This window comes from Camelina sativa, chromosome 19 (assembly GCF_000633955.1).
Source record: "Camelina sativa cultivar DH55 chromosome 19, Cs, whole genome shotgun sequence".
In the NCBI taxonomy this organism is placed as follows: Eukaryota; Viridiplantae; Streptophyta; class Magnoliopsida; order Brassicales; family Brassicaceae; genus Camelina; species Camelina sativa.
Genome location: NC_025703.1, coordinates 21937447 through 21955293, shown reverse-complemented (window position 1 = coordinate 21955293; position 17847 = coordinate 21937447). Strand labels below are relative to the sequence as shown.

At 36.1% G+C, this 17847-nt stretch overlaps 4 protein-coding genes, 1 long non-coding RNA gene and 1 pseudogene across 5 annotated transcripts; 2 read left to right on the top strand and 4 right to left on the bottom strand.

Annotated features, from left to right (window-relative positions):
- LOC104768085 lies at positions 1254 to 1880 on the bottom strand. Its single transcript, XM_010492017.1, has one exon. The coding sequence runs from the start codon at positions 1878 to 1880 to the stop codon at positions 1254 to 1256; it is 627 nt and encodes a 208-aa protein (XP_010490319.1).
- Positions 8058 to 8548, bottom strand: LOC109130946. The gene has a single exon (XM_019241096.1). It carries the CDS (start codon positions 8496 to 8498, stop codon positions 8265 to 8267), a length of 234 nt encoding a protein of 77 aa, XP_019096641.1. The 5' UTR covers positions 8499 to 8548; the 3' UTR covers positions 8058 to 8264.
- On the top strand, positions 12895 to 14307 carry LOC104766911 (DPH3 homolog). Its single transcript, XM_019241443.1, has 2 exons — positions 12895 to 13251; positions 13956 to 14307. Exon 1 carries the CDS (start codon positions 13005 to 13007, stop codon positions 13248 to 13250), a length of 246 nt encoding a protein of 81 aa, XP_019096988.1. The 5' UTR covers positions 12895 to 13004; the 3' UTR covers position 13251; positions 13956 to 14307.
- Positions 16066 to 16392, top strand: LOC109130887. Its single transcript, XM_019240975.1, has one exon. It carries the CDS (start codon positions 16066 to 16068, stop codon positions 16390 to 16392), a length of 327 nt encoding a protein of 108 aa, XP_019096520.1.
- LOC104766910 lies at positions 16515 to 17057 on the bottom strand. The gene is made up of 3 exons (XR_764147.1): positions 17046 to 17057; positions 16820 to 16955; positions 16515 to 16564 (listed from the first exon to the last, which is right to left on the bottom strand). It is a non-coding gene; the product is annotated as an uncharacterized LOC104766910 (long non-coding RNA).
- Positions 17213 to 17847, bottom strand: part of LOC104766909 — a 10692-nt pseudogene continuing 10057 nt past the window's right edge.

Below are 17847 nucleotides of genomic sequence, written 5' to 3'. Positions count from 1 at the left end.
GCTTGATTGTTATTGTCATGAGAATGGATTAACAAGTATTAGAAGATCATTGTCTAGAGATAGCTCATTGTTGATTGAGGTTTGTTGATCAATTTAGATAACCATAGCTTGAGTCCAGCCCATGAATTCATCCCTAGGACCTTCTTTGTTTATTTATTTCTTTGTTTGAATACTGTTACTCGCTTGCTGTTTGATTTACTTGTGTTTTGCTCTGTTTTGATTGTTGTCTTGTCTCTGTTCTTCATCCGGAAGTCCACTCGACCGAGTGCTACTCGAGCGCCAATTTACTTCCTTGTTTATGTTCTGTTTCTTTTCAGTTTGCTCTTAGTTGCATTTGTTAGTAGTTTTCTATTGCATAGCACAGTTTATTGCACTTGTTCTAAAGTTTAAATATGCATTAGAACTGTCTTAAGTTGCTTTAATCTTCTGCATTTACATTTTTTGTCATTAGGTTGTTAGAAACAAATCAACTTGATATTTGGCTTAACTTGAATGCATTGATCACATCTTGACTGCGTACATATCACACTCTTTATGGATTGACATCCTTTATACTACAACATCATAAGGGTATTGAAACACCTTGCATCCATATGTCCATTCATCATCTCTACATTCATACATACACCACAACCCACATAGAAATAACATGTTTCACATTCAAATTTGAATTTGGAATCTTTGACTCTCTTTTGCTGCCACTCGACCCCACTACTCGACCCCACGTGGTCGAGTACTTGACCAAAATTTGAAATTTGAACTCCTTTCTCCCTCCACTCGATTGTGCAAGAAAAATGGGAACCGAGTGGGCTTGGGCTTCTATGCCACTCGATCGAGTACCTCTTGTGGGCTGGTCGAGTTGCCTTGCGAATCCACTTCTACAAGTCCAATTCTTCTCAAATCCATCTATTTTCTCATTTAAAGGTCTGCCCAACACAAACATAAAAGAAAAGAAATCAAAACTACAAGGAAAATTAAACATATGTACAATGATACCTTAGGGACTTCCTCCCTAGTGAGCTTGTTTGAAGTCACTAAGCTTGACTTTTGATGCCTTTTTAGGCTTGGTTTGGAGACCAAGGAGGTGATGAAATCCTCCTTGGTACTACTTGATCACTTTGGTGTTGATTCTTAATCACTATCTCCTTAAAACTTGAACTTTGTTTCTTCTTAATCTTGAGTCTTGGTCTTGCTTTCTTCAAAGACCTCTTGTTGAGTTGCACTTGAAGATCCTTCACTAGACCAGTCAATTCTTAAACTGAAGTCTTGAGGTTTTGAACAGCTACCTCATTGGTTGATACCTTGACCTTAGAGTCCATCTCTTTCTTAAAAGACTCATCAGCTGCTTTATCTTCTATAATGAAGGGTTGATCTCCTATGGTTGGTTGGTTTGTTGCATTCTTGACATTAAACCTCATAGTCAACTCATCAGCAATATCCAGGCTAATCACACCCTTTTTAACATCAATGACAGCTCCTGTAGTGGCTAAGAATGGTCTTCCAAGGATAATAGGATCATCAGGCTCCTGTTCCATCTCTATAATAATGAAGTTAGTTGGTATCATTGCCTTGCCAATCTTTACTGGAAAGTTCTCCAGCTTGCCTACCACATCCTTCCTAGACCCATCAGCAATACTTATGTAGAGGTTGCTTGGCTTGAACTCTTCATATCCTAGCTTCTCTGCTATTGAGAAGGGCATGACACTTACAGAGGCTCCAAGGTCATATAGACACTTGTTGAAGTGCATATAGTTCAGTGAACATGGTAGGTTGAATGGACCTGGGTCTTCAAGTTTTGTTGGGATAACAGCTTTCTCAATCTCCTCAAGGTCTCTCTTGTCCTGATTATGAGCTTTTTGCTTTGATATCTCAAGTAGCATGCCTTTGTAGAGAGGATATGGAGCATAATGTTCCAAAGCAGGTCCTCTCTCTTCTTCTTTTTCTTCAATGACAACCTCTTGTTTCAAAGCCATCACTTCCCTCTTTTCAATTATTTCCCTAAGTTCCTTCAGCTTTTGTTCCTTGAAACGTCCTGGGAATGGCAGAGGTGGTTTGTAAGCAGGAGGAATGTATCTAACAGGCTTAACAGCTTCTGTGGCAATGACTCGATCGGTCACTCGATCGTGTGTGTGGTCGAGCACTTGGTCTAGTTCTTTGTCGGCTTCATTTTGCTGTAAAAAACCTTTACTCTAGGCTTCAATAAGTGATAAATCCTCCCTAGCTTGAATCTCACTGTCCTCAGTGACAGCTTTCTCATAGAGATGAATAGCTTTTGCAGTAAACTCCCTTGGGTTTTGAATAGCTTTTCCAGGAAGTTGATTAGGTTTTGTTGCTGAAGTAGAAGCAATGTTGCTCTCCATGTACTTCACTCTAGAGTTCAGACTTTCAAACTTGATGTTGAGATCATTATATTGAGAAGTTAACTTTTGGTTCAGCTCAGCAAACTTCTTTGCATCCTCAATCTGCCCATTTGCTTGCCCAAGTAACAGTTGCTGCATCATAGCTCTCAAATCTGGTTCTTGTCCTTGGTTGGTCTGAAACCCTGGAGGGAGACACATTGGAGCCTGAAAACCATTGTGTTGTTGCTTGGGTGCATAGTTGTTTTGTTGTTGGGGCTGTTGAGGTGGATAAACTTGATCTTGAGGATTTGCTACATTGGTGCTTCTATAGGAGAGGTTGTTGTTCTTGAATTGATTGTAGCCCTTGAACCCTCCTTGATTCTGCATGTAACAAATCTCAGCAAATTCTCTGTCCCCATCTTGAATTGGAACCTCTTCTTCACGAAGAAAATGAATGTTTTTTTGTTGGCTAAGTAGAATCTTGTTCAACTTCTCATGAACAACCTTCAAGTCCTTTTTATGCTTTTCATCTTGATCATTGGTGGCAAATCTCACTGTTCTATCATAGTCCTCATTATAATTCCCATCTGATTGAGCCAAATTCTCTACTAGCTCTCATCCTTCTTCTACATTCTTGTTGAGGAAATTGCCATTCGAGGTTGTGTCCAAAAGCATCCTTATCTTTGGTAGAACCCCTCTATATAAGGTGCTGAGTAAAGACTCATTGCTGAATCTATGGTGTGGACATTGAGTTTAGAAGCCCTTGAATCTCTCTCATGCCTCACAAAAGCTTTCATTGTTCTTTTGTGCAAAACCAGAGATCTCATTCCTCAACCTTGCTGTTCTAGCATTAGAGAAGAATTTGGCTAGGAAGGCCTTCTTACAAGCATCCCATGTAGTTATAGCACTAGTTGGTAGTGTCTTCTCCCATAGGTGTGCTTTGTCTCCAAGTGAGAAGGGAAACAATCTGAGCTTGAAGCCATCCTCACTAACACCTTTTATCTTGGTTAAGCCACAAATCCTATCAAATTCATCCAAATGATCTAAAAGATCCTCCATTGGCAGACCATAGAATTTGTTTGCCTGAATCATTGTGATCAGTCCACTTTTGATTTCATAATTATTGTTGGCAACTTCAGGAGGAACTATGCCAGCTCTTATTTGTAGCATCTCCTGCACCAATGTGCCTTGGCCTGTGATCTTGATTGTTTTGTTGCTCCATTAGCAACTGATTTTCTTGTTCTTGAAGGATTCTTGTCCTCTGTTGTCTTAGGTCTCTTGGTAGGCGGTTGATGTGATCAAGGTACCTCTGAAGATTCTGATTTCCCTTGGATCTTGTTTGCATCAACTGATCCGATGACTGACTCGAACAGACACTCGGTCGAGCACTGGCTCGAGTTGAAGGTCGAACTGACTGAGACAAGTATTCCTTTTGAATTCGGGATGTGGCTCTATCAGGTACTCGATCGTGCAGATGGTCGAGTGGTTGGTCGAGTTGGTACCTGAGATTCAAAATAAACAAGCAGATGAAGAATCTTAGTCAGTAGTGATCAAAGGAACAATAGAACTTAATCTTAGACTTTTATAAATCCTAAATGTCACAAACAAACACTCAAATGGCAACGGCGCCAAATTGAAACATGTTTTTTTTTGGTGGTGTGATGATGAAAATGGATAGAGATGGATGAACAGGTGGATGCAAGGTGTTTCAATTACCCTTATGTTGTTGTAGCATAAAGAATGTCAATCCATAATGAGTGTGATGCAAGCAATCAGGATATGCATACTTATCTAAGTCAAGCCAAATATAATGAATGTTTTTAACTAACAACCTAATGATAATGATAAAATGCAGAATGTAAAGCTACTAAGACAAGATACTAAATGCAAAGTAAACAGTGGAAAGAAAGCAGTAATGATACTAAACAAGAACATGAACTAAACTAATGTAAGACAAGAAACAGGATCAAACAAAAATGAAGTGAATACAACAGGAATGAAACAGGAAATGAAACAGGTAGTGAAACAAGTATATGCAGAACATAAACAAGAACATTGGATGATGCTCGAGCAAGCACTCGATCGGATGCTCGATCGAGTGGGAGGTCGAGTGACTTAATATGAAGAACAGAGACAGAAAAACAATCAAAACAAAGCAAAATGAAAGTAAATCAAACAGCAAGCGAATAACAGGATTTAAACAGGGAAATCAATAGACAAAGAAAGGTCCTAAGGATGGATTCATGGGCTGGGCTCAAGCTATGGTTATCTAAACTGATCAACAAACCTCAATCAACAATGAGCTATCTCTAGACAATGATCTTCTAATACTTGTTAATCCATTCTCATGACAATAATAATCAAGCTTAGATATTCTTAGACCTAGTTCTCACTAGCTATTACATATAAAAGTAGGCATTAAACAACCAGATCATCAGTGTCAAAAATCACTTTAAACATCTAATCTCTTAGCATGTTTCATGATAATCTCTAGCATTAGCCTTAACTAACAACTTAGACATTGGTGTGATGCTAAGAAGCTTAAGATCTACTCTTACCCTCTCAGTATAAGAATAGCATAGAGCATATCTAATCTAGAAGAGATGTATAACAATAAAGCTTGATCAATCTAAACACCCATAACCTTTACCCAGCCTAATCCATCCTTAAGATCTCTACACACTACTCATAATCACTAAACATGATGAACAAAACCATAAACCCAGAAATCATTGAAACTTGCATGATTAGAAAGATAAGACAAAGATCTACAATATTAAAGAAGAAATCAAACTCAAATTCTCAATACTTAGAAAGTTATGGAACCAACAAGTATCAAAGATTTCTTGAGATAATACAAAAGTGGCTAATGATCTAAGCAAAAGAAAGGCAAAAAGTAGATAATTCCCAAAAAGGTAAATACTAGGTCTAGATATTATTTCTCTAAAAAGTGCTCTCTTTTCGGCCATGAGGTACAANTAATAGAAAGAGAGACGAGAGGTAAGTAAATGAATGAAGTTCTTCTCTCTACTTCTCTATCTTATTACACACTTCACTCGTTTACATGTTTATATAGGGAGGATTACTTAACAACTAAGAATAGAATAAATATAATTATAGATATAGATAAGATAAAAGTTACTTGGAGTAGAAGTAAAGTGATGGAAAATCACATCCGTAATTATCCGTTTATAATAGTGGAGTGTTAAAAAGTGAAAAATTAGGGTGTTGAATAATTTTAGCAATCACATAGTCTTATAATTATTATATCCTCTTGTCATTTCAACTATGGTAAACCAATTTGAATATTTCAGTCAAAAATTAGTTTGGGTTTTGTCCATAGTCAATAGTTCTTTTTTCTTTAAAAAAAATCACTTTAAATTATTAGGAAATTAATCTAATCATTATTTTTTTAATTACGAATTTACGATGTTTTCTGTGAATGTTCTTCTTAATTATAGAGTGGACTTCCGGATCTTGATTCTTCTGCTCTAGCTCCCTTGTCTTCTTCACTTGATAGCTCCAATCCTCTTCAGCATCCTTCCATGCTCCTTAGGATCCAAAATCACCTGCTTATGCTAAAAACTATGCAAATGCAATGCAATTCTACTCTAATGCATAAACAGTCCTAAAGCTACTCAATAATGGCCAAACTAGATAGTAAATCATGCAAAAGATGTGAATATACTAAGGTAAAACAAGGTGAAATATATGAACATCAAGTGGTTATCCTATTCGTTGTACCGAACTCTGAATTGTAAGCACTCAGAAACTTTGAAAATAAATGAATTGCCCAAGTGAAATTATTATTGTTATTTGCTTGGAAAACTCAGATCCTCTTTTATTACATTTTTCCTCTCTTTTATACTAACTATTATATATTTATACTTAATACAATATGATCTCCGATCTGTTAATTCTGCAAGCTAATTTATTCATCTTTTGACCGAGATCTTGTACGACACACTTTTCAGTTAACGCACCAGTATTAACTTCTTCCAAACTCCACTCCGCTCCTTGTCGTTCTAAGTGATGTCTTGTCACATCTGCGAACCACATTGTGGACTTTGGGAGTGGATGTCGATCGACACCAAGGGGAGTATCGATTGACACCATCAATTTTGGTTCGACCGGTTGATTTAAATGGTCGTTTTGGTTTGGTTTGGCTTTTTTGGGAATCCCTAACCGATGTATATAAGGGAAAAGTCGACCTAGATCGTGGAAAAGAGGTGGTTTGCCATTTGTTAGAGAGAAACAGAGGGAGAAAGGTGTTCTTGAGAGATTAGAGGCTTTTAGAGAGATTCTTGGCTTTTTTTGAGAGATATGTTCCTGTGGAGTGGAGATCTTGTGCTAGGAGCAAAGGAGAAGCCTTCTAAGGTGTTGGATTCGTCAGTTTGGGCCAGAAACTTCCTGCAAAGAGGTGAGTGAATGACCATGGCTGATCTAAGCCTGAGAATCCTTTGTTTTGCTTGTTTTTGTGTTTCTGTGGTTGTTTGTGTTATTTTCTTGTGTTCTTGTGGTTGATTGTTGGTTTCCATGAGTTTCCAGGTGTTTTGGGTGAGTTTCGGACGATTTGGCGGATTTGAAAAGCGGTTATGCGACTTTCAGCTTTGAACAAAACGATCTGCAGAATCGGTGTCGATCGACACCAAGTAGGTGTCGGTCGACACCAATCTTGTCAGCAGCGGCTGATGTTTGTTGTTTCCTGGTTTGTTTGTGTTTTGTTATTATTTGTTAAACATTGGTTTCTCGGTTGCTTGTGTGTATAGCCCAGTAGATGGGAGGATTGCCTCACTAAGTATTTGTGATAATACTTACGCATCTCAATTGTTGTTTATAGTATGCAGGTATGTGATGTGGAATCATGGCGATGAGGAGGAGGATGATCTAGAGTCTCAGTTATTATGTTATGGTTATATTATTGATGTTGGAACCTTGAATGAGTTATGCTAGGTTGTTGGATAGAATGGGAGGGATGTTATTGTATTGATGATATGTTGGTTTTGTATTGTTGGTATGTTTCCGCTGTGCATAATGATTGTTGCTTGTTTAATGATATATCGTGGTTTGGTTGATTTAATTAAATAGTATGAGATATTTAATTATATATATTTGTATTAAAAAAAAAATAGATCGGGTTGTTTCATGTCCGGTTGGACCTTATTCTTTAAACCGTTATTTTGGACTCAAGCCGGAGTGTTCGATCCGGTACCAACTTTTATCTGATCCCCAACCTAACAATAAGTGAAAACTATTCATTGTAGAAATGAAAATATTGTTCTTTAGACACATTACCTTCAGAGTGAAGGATGTTCTAATGCATTGTAGAATTCGGGGTTTTTTATTACTGAAAATTCATTGCTTCAAATAAAATAAAACAAAAAAAAAGGATCACATTATCATTAACAAAATGTATTATGTATAAAGTATTATACATTCTTTTTGATCCACAGTAACATTTTCTTTCAGGTTTTTTTAACCAATCGGCCGTTTACTAATGTCAGTAATTGACGATTATTAGAAAAAATCCTCTCCTCTCAATGCTCTAACGAGTAACGCCCACACCGCGACAATCAAAAAATTCAACTCGACATTGTTCGCAAAACTTTGGTCTTCTTTTTCATATATCCTCCATTCTATTTTATGCAAAGTACTGATCCCTGATATTTTAAAAAGAATTTCCTTTTTATGTACCATTTTATGACAACTTTCAATAACTTAAACATTGTATATGTTTCAGATTTATTTACTTACTTTCAAAAGATATTTAAACATAGATTTACAAGGAAATTTTAAAACATGTTCTAAATAAACAACAGCTAATATATATATATATATATATATATATATCATATACATGAAATTCTAGATATATTATACACGTCACTAAAAGGAAATATCTAGAAGTAGTTGGGTATTGAAAGATCACCAAGGAACAAAACGGTCCATGAGAAGACAAACAGTGAGCTCAGACATAGTTGCAGCTTCCTCTTTCTCTCTTAATGTCTTTTGTTGAAGTCCTCTTTCTTCTTCTGATCCTTGTTGTTGTTTTGACACAAGAGAGGATGTCTTGTTCCTTTGCATCAATGGGTTTCTTGGGTTTATCTTCTCACTCATCTTTTTCATCTCTCCCACCCAAACCTCCATAGCTTTTGCCATTCTTCTTGTTTTTTCTTTTCTTGATCTTAATATCTTAATTATGAATGAGAGAGAGAGACGCATGTGAGCTTTATGTAGACAATGAAAGCGGAGGGTTATTTTGGTATTTTTGACTTACAAAAAACCATGGTTAAGTTTGATTGTTTTTTGTTAACAATTGTGTACTTGACACGGAAGTGGACATTTGGTTTTGTGATCTGGTTCACACTTGGGGACCGTCGCTTGTCTTTTTGGCATATATATACATAATAGCTTGGACCATCATTATTCATTAATATCTCTCTCATCTTGAATTTTCCACGTTTTAAAATATAAATTACCTATAAAATGTATTTTTGAATCTTGATACACCACAACAACCGACCTTAGCTCAGTTGGTACGGAAAACTGTAGATGTTTACAACATATGATCTTTTAGGTCGCTGGTTCGATTCCGGCAGGTCGGATCTTTTTCTCATATTTTTGACAAACTCTAAAGGGTAAAACTGAATATTCATATATCTGTGATATATCTAGTGAGGTGTCGTTAGTTTTATTCGTTGCAGTTGGATATGATCTTGGCCCTGTCCAATCCTAATAGTGTCTTCTTATCTCATTACACTATTATTAATATTTTTGCTTTCGAACCCCACGTAGCAAAAGTTAGATAACATCTTTGAATGATTGTAAGCCGAGCTGGATTGGTTTGAATTTTCAACTCTTATTATCTATTTCTTCGTGAATCCATTGTTTCCTACTTTTTGTTTTATTGAACAGTTGTTGAATAATATAACTCTCTCTATCCACAACTTGTAGAAATTGAAAATGTAATATCAGTCCGTCACTGTTAGTGCTAATGATAACTGATGATTTTTACAGTGAAACCTCTATAAATTAATAAGGTCGGGATCTTGAAATTTTATTAATTTATAAAAGTTTTAATTTATCAATAAATTAATAATTATTAATTTATCGATAAATTAATAAATATTAACTTATGAAGAAACATTTTTTTTTCATAATTTTCAAAATAAAATACTTTTGTTATGATTCACATTTCTATAAAATTTTCTTAATTTATAATTTTGGTTATCATAATAGGATTGATGTTAATAGTTTACTTAATTATCTAAGTGAAAATGATAAATGTTAGAAGTTTAGAGTTTAGAAGAAATTGTTGGTATTATCTTTCATGATAATTATGAAGTCGAACAACATATTGTGGTGCCTTTAGAACCAATTACATGTAAAAAACAATTACCGCAACTAGCACTCTACTCAATTTTTGGATGCGATTTAAAACGACAACATTAAAAGTTTTTAATACAATGAAAAAGATTAGAGATGAACTCCAACTAGTTAGCAAATTCAAGAATAGACAAACAACAATATAGTCATATTTCACTAAATTTTCTTAGATATATATATATATATATAGTTTATATCATTATTAATTTATGATATTGTTGGGACTATATTTTTACATAGGATTTTCAAAAAAATAATTATTTTATTATTTGATCGAATTGTGTTATTTTTTACACCGTCTAATTCGGGACTGGAAAAATTTATTAATTTATAGCGAATATTAATTTAAAAAGTATTCATTTATAGAGGTTCTATTATATTAAGAAATATTAAAAGGTAATGAGATATTATTCCCAATTATTGAAAAAAAAAATCTTTGATTAATTTATTGATCAAGTGATAAGAGTTATTTATAAACCAAGTGCAAGCTATACGCTTAATGATGAGATTGGGGTTTAACGTCGCACTACTGCATCGGAAAGGTTAGAAGCAAATATTAGATGATCTGAGCTCCCATCCAAGACTCCCCGAAAAGTTTAAAGCGCATCTCTTGTCATGCTGATGATTGCAACAATACTTTAAAGTTGCGTTGAGGGCCTGAGGCAAGCTTTCTCTATCACAAATAGCTATGGAATGGATCTGTCTCTTGAATTTCAAAACCTTGATAATATAGAATTTGAATGCTTAGATCAAGAATATAAAAGCACTCATTTTATTAGCTTTAGAAAAATAACTCAAAAACTAAAGCTTCTTAATCTTTCTCTCTCTCAAATTCTCAAAGGCATATCATACCTTGGCAACTCTTCATATAAAAAGAACCCTAAACATATTTCCTTTTCCAAATAGGTAAAAATTAGAGAGAACCCTAAACAAATTTCCTTTTCCAAATAAGTAAAAATTAACATATTTAGATGACTCCTAAATAGAACTAATCCTATTCTATAACTTGGTAGGATTAGGATAGCTTGCCCTTCAAGCTATCTTACAAGCTTAAACCAACATTCTCCTCCTTAGGCTTGAAATCCCTCTTTCTCACTCCTTGAATTCCAATTTTATCTCTCATTTCTTTGAGTTTGTTATTGTCCAGCGCCTTAGTTAAGATGTCAGCCTTTTGTGCAACTTCGGGAACATGCTCTACTTCAACCTGATCATTCTCAACACATTCGCGTATGAAATGATATCTTCGATGGATGTGTTTGCTACATCCGTGGAAAACATGATTTTTTGGTGAGTGCTATTGCAGACTTATTATCAACTCTTATTGTCACCTTTTCACTCGCAGACCCAATAATTTCAGCAAAAAAATCTTGAAGCCAAATATATTTCTTACCAGGTTCTGTAGCAGCCATAAAGTCTGCTTCGCATGATGATAGAGCCACGACCTGTTGCTTTTGAGAAAGTGATTAAGAAAACATAACCTGTTGTGCCCTTTCCATCATCCATGTCAACATTATGACTGCTATCACTATAGCCTATCAAACCCGTTTTAATCCCTCGCATCAAGTAAATACCATGAGAGATCGTTCCACGAAGATATCTCAGAATCTATTTTAATGCAGCTCCATGAGACTCCCTCGGCTCATGTAGATATCTGCTCAATACGCCAACAGAGAAAGAAAGATCGATTCGAGTATGGAGCAAGTATCTAAGACACCCAATATTTCTTTTATAATTTTGCTCATCAATGCGTCTCTCATGTGACGCTTTGGACAGCTCCAGACCAAACTCCATAGGTATAAGAACCAAGTTGCACTCACTCATTCGAGTCTCTTCCAAAATCTTCTTAGCATATCTCTCCTGTCACAAAATGATTTCATCCTTTTCTTGAAGAACTTCCATTCCAAGATAATAGGTAAGCTTTCTCAAATCACTCATTTCAAATTTTTTCGTCATTCCTATCGTAAAATCGAGTATTAACTCAAGACTTGAACCAATGACTAGCAAATCATTTACATAAACTGCCACAACAAGAAGCTGCTCTTGTTCCCGTATAGAGAAGGTTCCTTGGAACACTTCTCACAACACAGTTCCAGAAGAATCTTATTCAGCTTAGTGTTCCAAGCCCGAGTAGCTTGTTTTAGCCCATAGAGAGCTTTGTGTAGCTTGTACACTTTCTCCTCACTACCATAGGTTACAAAACCCTTAGGCTAAACAACATAAACATCTTCTTTTAATTCTCCATGAAGAAACGCAGTCTTTATATCCAGATGATGCACCTCTCAACCATTTTATGCGGCCAAAAAAATGATGATTAGAATAGTTTCAATACAAGCCCCTAGAGAAGTATTTCAAACGCTAATTTTCTTTATCCAGCTGAGATAAAAATGCAGGAACAACGTTTCCTGCTAGGTAACAATCTACTCGTTCTTGAAGTTGTAACACAAACTTCTTCTTCATAAAGAGGATTAGCTGCTTAAATCCTAATCTATGATCCACAAATAGGGAAGCGTCATGTATGCATGAATCAAGGAAGGAATATATGATGCGCCTACCTTCCAGATAAAGAAGGAATTATCCTTAAGTACGCTTCTGAAATGCCATATGTTCTCAGCACTCCATAGCCCAAATAAAGGTGTCTAACTCTGCATGTAAAGGAGATAGGCTTCTGCGTGATCCTTTTAACCCCATGTGCAGAAATTTGTTACCCACTGACGCAATCTAACCATGCCTACTCATATCCACCTCTGTATACCAAGATTCGTCTATAAAACGTACAAGAGATTATTGTGGAATGGGGTGCAAAAGCACTTATGTATCTATTATCGTTGGTGCGGACTCTCTGTTTTTTGCTCTTCTCCACAATTCTTTTTCTTGGATGGTTCTCTCCAATATGTCTTGCGGATGTTCACATATATTTTTATCATCCAAAAAAAAAATTTAAAATTTTGGTCATTTACATCAAAGTTTCTACCACGTAAAATCGAGGTTGCTATAGAGGGAGGGAGAGGGGAAATCGAGGTTACTCGTCAATCCAAGTATTGTCTTTTTTATTCAATCGATTTTGACATTTACATTTTGTGGATAAAAAATAAGTTTCAGGTCGATTTCTAATAGTTCATAAAGTTTGAGGACTAAATGGAAGCAATCTAAAGTATACAACTTCCCATATATACATTAAACACAGCGGCGGCGGAGCTCATTCATACATACGGTGTGCCCTAATTCTCTGCCGGAGGAAAAAAAAAGTTTATCTTTTTCGAACTCCGGCTAGTTGAAACGATGTCATACGACGATGTTGAGATAGAAGATATGGAATGGAACGAAGAGATACAAGCGTACACGTATCCTTGCCCTTGTGGCGACTTGTTCCAGATTACGAAAGAGGATCTCGGGCTCGGCGAAGAGATCGCGAATTGTCCAAGTTGCTCGCTCTATATCACCGTCATCTACAATATGGAAGATTTTCAAAACGATACGAAGAAGAACAACGAACCTAAAACTCGTCAGCCTGTCGCCGTCGCCTGAGGTAAAAAAATCTCTGTTTTTTGATTTGATACAAAGACTGTGTTTTTCTGAATATATTGGATTGTATGACGAACCTGGCTCTGTTGACATGTGTTTTGGTTGCTTTAGGTTGAGATGATTGTCATATGATTCATGTTTGAGCTGTTACTTAGTCACTCTTGTTGTTTTGATCTTGAAGAAGATTAAAGCTGTATTTACTTTTCTTGAGCTGTATGAATATAGACGCCATGTTTGCTGGAATTAGCTCGTTTAGGATCATTCTCTAAGTAGGAATTTATAAAATCTAGGTGTTAAAAGTTATGGCCGTGAGCTCCGAAGCTCGATTTCTCCTTGATTTTGCCAATTTAGAACATGTTATCAAAGTTAAGACCATGATCTATGTTAAGAAGTTTACTAGCGTTTCTGGTATATTTGTTGCTCTTCTCAGTGCTACTTTATGAATGTTACCGATATCAGAGTCTTTACAAAGCGTTCAAAAAGTGATATTGGTTTTGTCCTTGAGTTACTTAGGATTCAAAGCAGTATAAGCTTTTAGTGTTGTTAACGAGACGTTGAGAATGAAGTATTTTGCAACCACTGATATAAGAAGACAACCTTCAACCAGAAACAAAACACCTTTAAAACCCAATTGCAGGATTACTTCTGGTGCTGTTTTTTCTTTTCCGGATTACTTATGTGAGAATATGTTGCTTTGCTTTCTTGCAGAATGGCATGGAAGTGATTAGAAGATTATTCAACAACCACCGCAGAAGAGATCAATCTGTTGTGCAAAGTTTTGGAAAGCATTTGAAACCGTTCTTCAGAGTTTTACATTAACCACATATAGAGAGATATAAACAAGGAAATAGAGGTGTTGTGTTGCTGGTTACTTATGTTTTTTTTTTTTGCTGGGCAAATTCATGGTGTTTTCTTCCCCCATTTAGGTCTTATTAGTTATATATAGAGTATGCTCTGTTTTTGTTTGGAAAAGGTTTCTACGCCTACAGTTCCTTCTTTGACAAGAAGACTCTTTTTATCTCTGTGATTTCATATCCAAAGCTAAGAGACGTTTCAATCCCGTTAAGTTCAAAAAATCTGTGTTTAGGACCCTTTCACTATCACTAAAGAACATTTTAAACTAGACAATAGCTTAACTCTTCAAGTAAACAAAAACAAATAGTTCCTAGTCACATCCTCTCCATGCATGAATTCCCCTCACTGGTCACAATAATTAAAGCCGTCACATGTGTTAAAAAAGCCTTCTCATTTTCACTTCCTTTTTGTGTGTGTTGTTTTCTTGGATCTGGCTTTGGAGGGACTAGCCTTCTGGAATTCGCTCCTCCAGTCGCTTCACCCTTTCTCTCAAGCTCTCAACCTCCTTCTTGTATTCCTTGATGGTTTCATGTAGCACCTTGTTCCATTGTAGAAGCAGCTTGTTATGTTCATGCGCTAGGCGAAGAGCGTTTGAAGTGAATGGACCCTCAAAGGGTTGGAAATAACAAACGTTTGAAGTGAATGGACCCTCAAAGGGTTGGAAATAACAAACGTTCATTTCCAGAGGCGGAAGGATCTCGAGGAGGCCCACTCTCATGAGATGGACCCGTTTGAGATGTGTCTTGATGAGATGGATTAGCGGTTGCTTTCTCCTTTCCTAGTTGTGCTTTGTAACGGGCTACGATGGGTGGGTCGGTACATGCGTTGTAGAGCGACTCCTCACTAGGAATGAAGATGATGTTGTCCCTCGAACGAATGGATGTGATATCTTGCTTTGGGAGTATGATCTTCCTTTCAACCTTGGGAGCGGTGTAAAACTGGTAGACATATGATGAGGCCCCGCGCATCCTACCAAGAAGCGAGACAAGTTGAGACATTGATTGAGCATCAATTCTCAATATCGGGTCGGTGCAATGTCCTAGATCGATCTTGCAATGCTCTAATATTTGGTGTGATCAATCCCCCGATCCTCAATATTGGTTTCTTAGCCGACTTAATCTTCCATCCCAAACGTTTAACGTGTAATAATTGCTTTGTAACGGGCTACGATGGCACCATTACAAAGCATAGAATCAAACTGTATGCTTGTAAGCTTGTTTTCTTTGTGTGTTGTTTGCTTGATCTAGTGTTTTAATTTTATAGGGAGAAAAATGTCAACTGCGAGTAAGTGACGGCTGTTTTGCAAGTCATGTGTTTGGAGTTTAGACTTTAGTTGAAAAGGAGAAACTTGCTTTACGAGGATTGCTTTTCGTCGTCTTACCTAGTAATCGGTATACACGTTGTTACTGAATTGATTTCATTGGTCCAATTAAAAAGGAAATCATGTAATCATCAGTTCATCACCCCGTGTCCGAAATTTTTTGCTCTTTGTTATCTATGTGGATTTCTTGGTAAAACTGAAACTTTTAGTATGTCTTATATATATAATAAAGAAAGTTCATTCTAAAATTTTCTTTAAGAACTTGACACATGTCACCTAAAGAGTTATTATATTATAAGATATTCAATTTTTTTTTCTACTTTTTAATCATAATTTCCATTAATAATTTTCTGTTTTATTTCTTCACTTTAATGGAAATAATTCATATAATATGATTATTAATTTATTTTGTAATTTCATTCTAATTAATATAAACTAAAATATATTTTAATATAGAGTTTATTCTAAAACTTTCTTGGAATTATTAGCTATCCTAATATAGATTGGATCTCTGTCTCCCAAATTAGCCATTTCTAAATATAGAGTTTATGCTCTAATTATAACAAACTAAAAATATATTTTTAATTTATTTTGGAATTTGTGTTTACAGGGATTTCTTGGTTATTAAGAAACTAGATGAGAATGGTGAATTTAACCACCATGATGATGATGATCATGATGATAATAGTGATGAGTGTTTTGATTGGAGCATCGGACAACAACGCGGTGTACAGTCCATGTTCAGACACTCAAATAAGCAAAGGAGATGGTTTCACCATTTGTCTTGCCATCTCTAGCAGAGAAGCTTTCTTCCTTGACCAAGTCCAGCTTTCCCCTTGCGATTCTCGTCTCGGTTTAGCTGCGAAAATGTCACAGCTCGCGCTTTTTAGACCTAAGGTGGATGAGATCTCTCTTCTCTCCATCGACACAAGTAAGTTTAACCCGGTAAGTCTTTCTCTGTATATGTAATCTTAATGAGACACAATCATGCACAAAGATTGAAGAAGTAAAGATTATTTTGGACGTGTTTTGTGAGAAGAGTAAAGCAGGAGGATACATGGTGGGATTTGCGGGCTCAAAATACGCAGCANTCTTGACTGTCATTCACTCTTGTAAAGAATACGCCATTTGGCCAAAGAATCTGGAGAGAAAACGCAGACAAGATTGTAAGCAGCAATAAGAGCAATCACTCTACAAGTAATGTTATTTGCTCTGGCTTCCGGCACTAATCAGTGTAAACTAAGCATGTGTGGCATAATGATTTTCCTAAATCATCATATTCTACTTGAGTTAACAAATATTTAGCGCATGATCAAACATGATGGTGAGGTCTCTAAGATTACGGAAATAGGTGAAAGAAAGTTCAGCAGGAAATCAAAGAAAACCCAGTTCTTACATCTTGAGCCCAACGAATTCCTTGAGCAACTGTGTCTTCATTCCGCAGCCAACATATCTCCCTCAGTAGCAAGTCATCCACAGCATCTTCCATAACTAATTGTAATATTTGCTTTGATATCCAGAAAACTTGCCTCCTATAATGACACCATATAAAAATTATTCAAAAATGCCATTTAATATGGAACCTAGTCAAATAAATAGTACTTATTGCTACTTTGTCTCACCTTAACCAACCTNGCTTACTAACCTCTACGCAAATGCTGTAGATTCTCTGAGTGGTGGGCTGCTTTAAGAGAGAAAAAGTGTAATAATACAGGTACTATGTAATTGGGGCTCCTATTTAGGTTTTGAACTTTCATTTCTTCCCAATGAGTTACAATGATGAAGCAAATAACTGACTCTACAAGTAATATCTCCAAGAGTGCAAACAAAAACTACATTTCAGTGACTATTTTCCGCACACAAGAGTCAAGAGGTTTTATATACAAGAACCCTTTTGTCACTGTTGTATTCAAAACCCTCACAGATTGATACTAGCACTTGTTTTTATACACATGGAAGAATATTAAGAACCCCCAAAAAATCACCAAGATTTAGAAAAAACAAAAAAATCAAAAATTAACATAGAGAAAGATAAAACTGGATCAAGTCAATCATAAGCTACCTCCTCCATATAAACATGTGTTATTACTCTGACCGACCGTGCGGATTCTCCCTTATGTCTCTCAGAAGATCTTGCATTTCGGGGAATACTGATCGAAGTAACAGCTCCAGTATTGCAAATGTGAGTTGCTTTATGCATACGTTTGACTGCGATTAAAAAGTGTAAAGTATTAGTCAGACCATAATGATGGATGATGATGCAACAACCTAATCAAACCCTTTTACACCATAAATAATACCAGTTTTAACTGTGAGACAGAGAAATCCTAACCTGGGTGAAATAGAAGATGTCTCTCGCACATCTCCTGTACTGCTTGTGCCCTACCAAGCTCACTAAGGCTGTTGGGGCGCCATCTGATCAAA

Bases quoted from the DNA above. Each gene is read 5' to 3' on its own strand.
- LOC104768085 (XM_010492017.1), bottom strand. From the start codon at position 1,880: ATGCTACTTGAGATATCAAAGCAAAAAGCTCATAATCAGGACAAGAGA.
- LOC109130946 (XM_019241096.1), bottom strand. From the start codon at position 8,498: ATGGCAAAAGCTATGGAGGTTTGGGTGGGAGAGATGAAAAAGATGAGT.
- LOC104766911 (XM_019241443.1), top strand. From the start codon at position 13,005: ATGTCATACGACGATGTTGAGATAGAAGATATGGAATGGAACGAAGAG.
- LOC109130887 (XM_019240975.1), top strand. From the start codon at position 16,066: ATGGTGAATTTAACCACCATGATGATGATGATCATGATGATAATAGTG.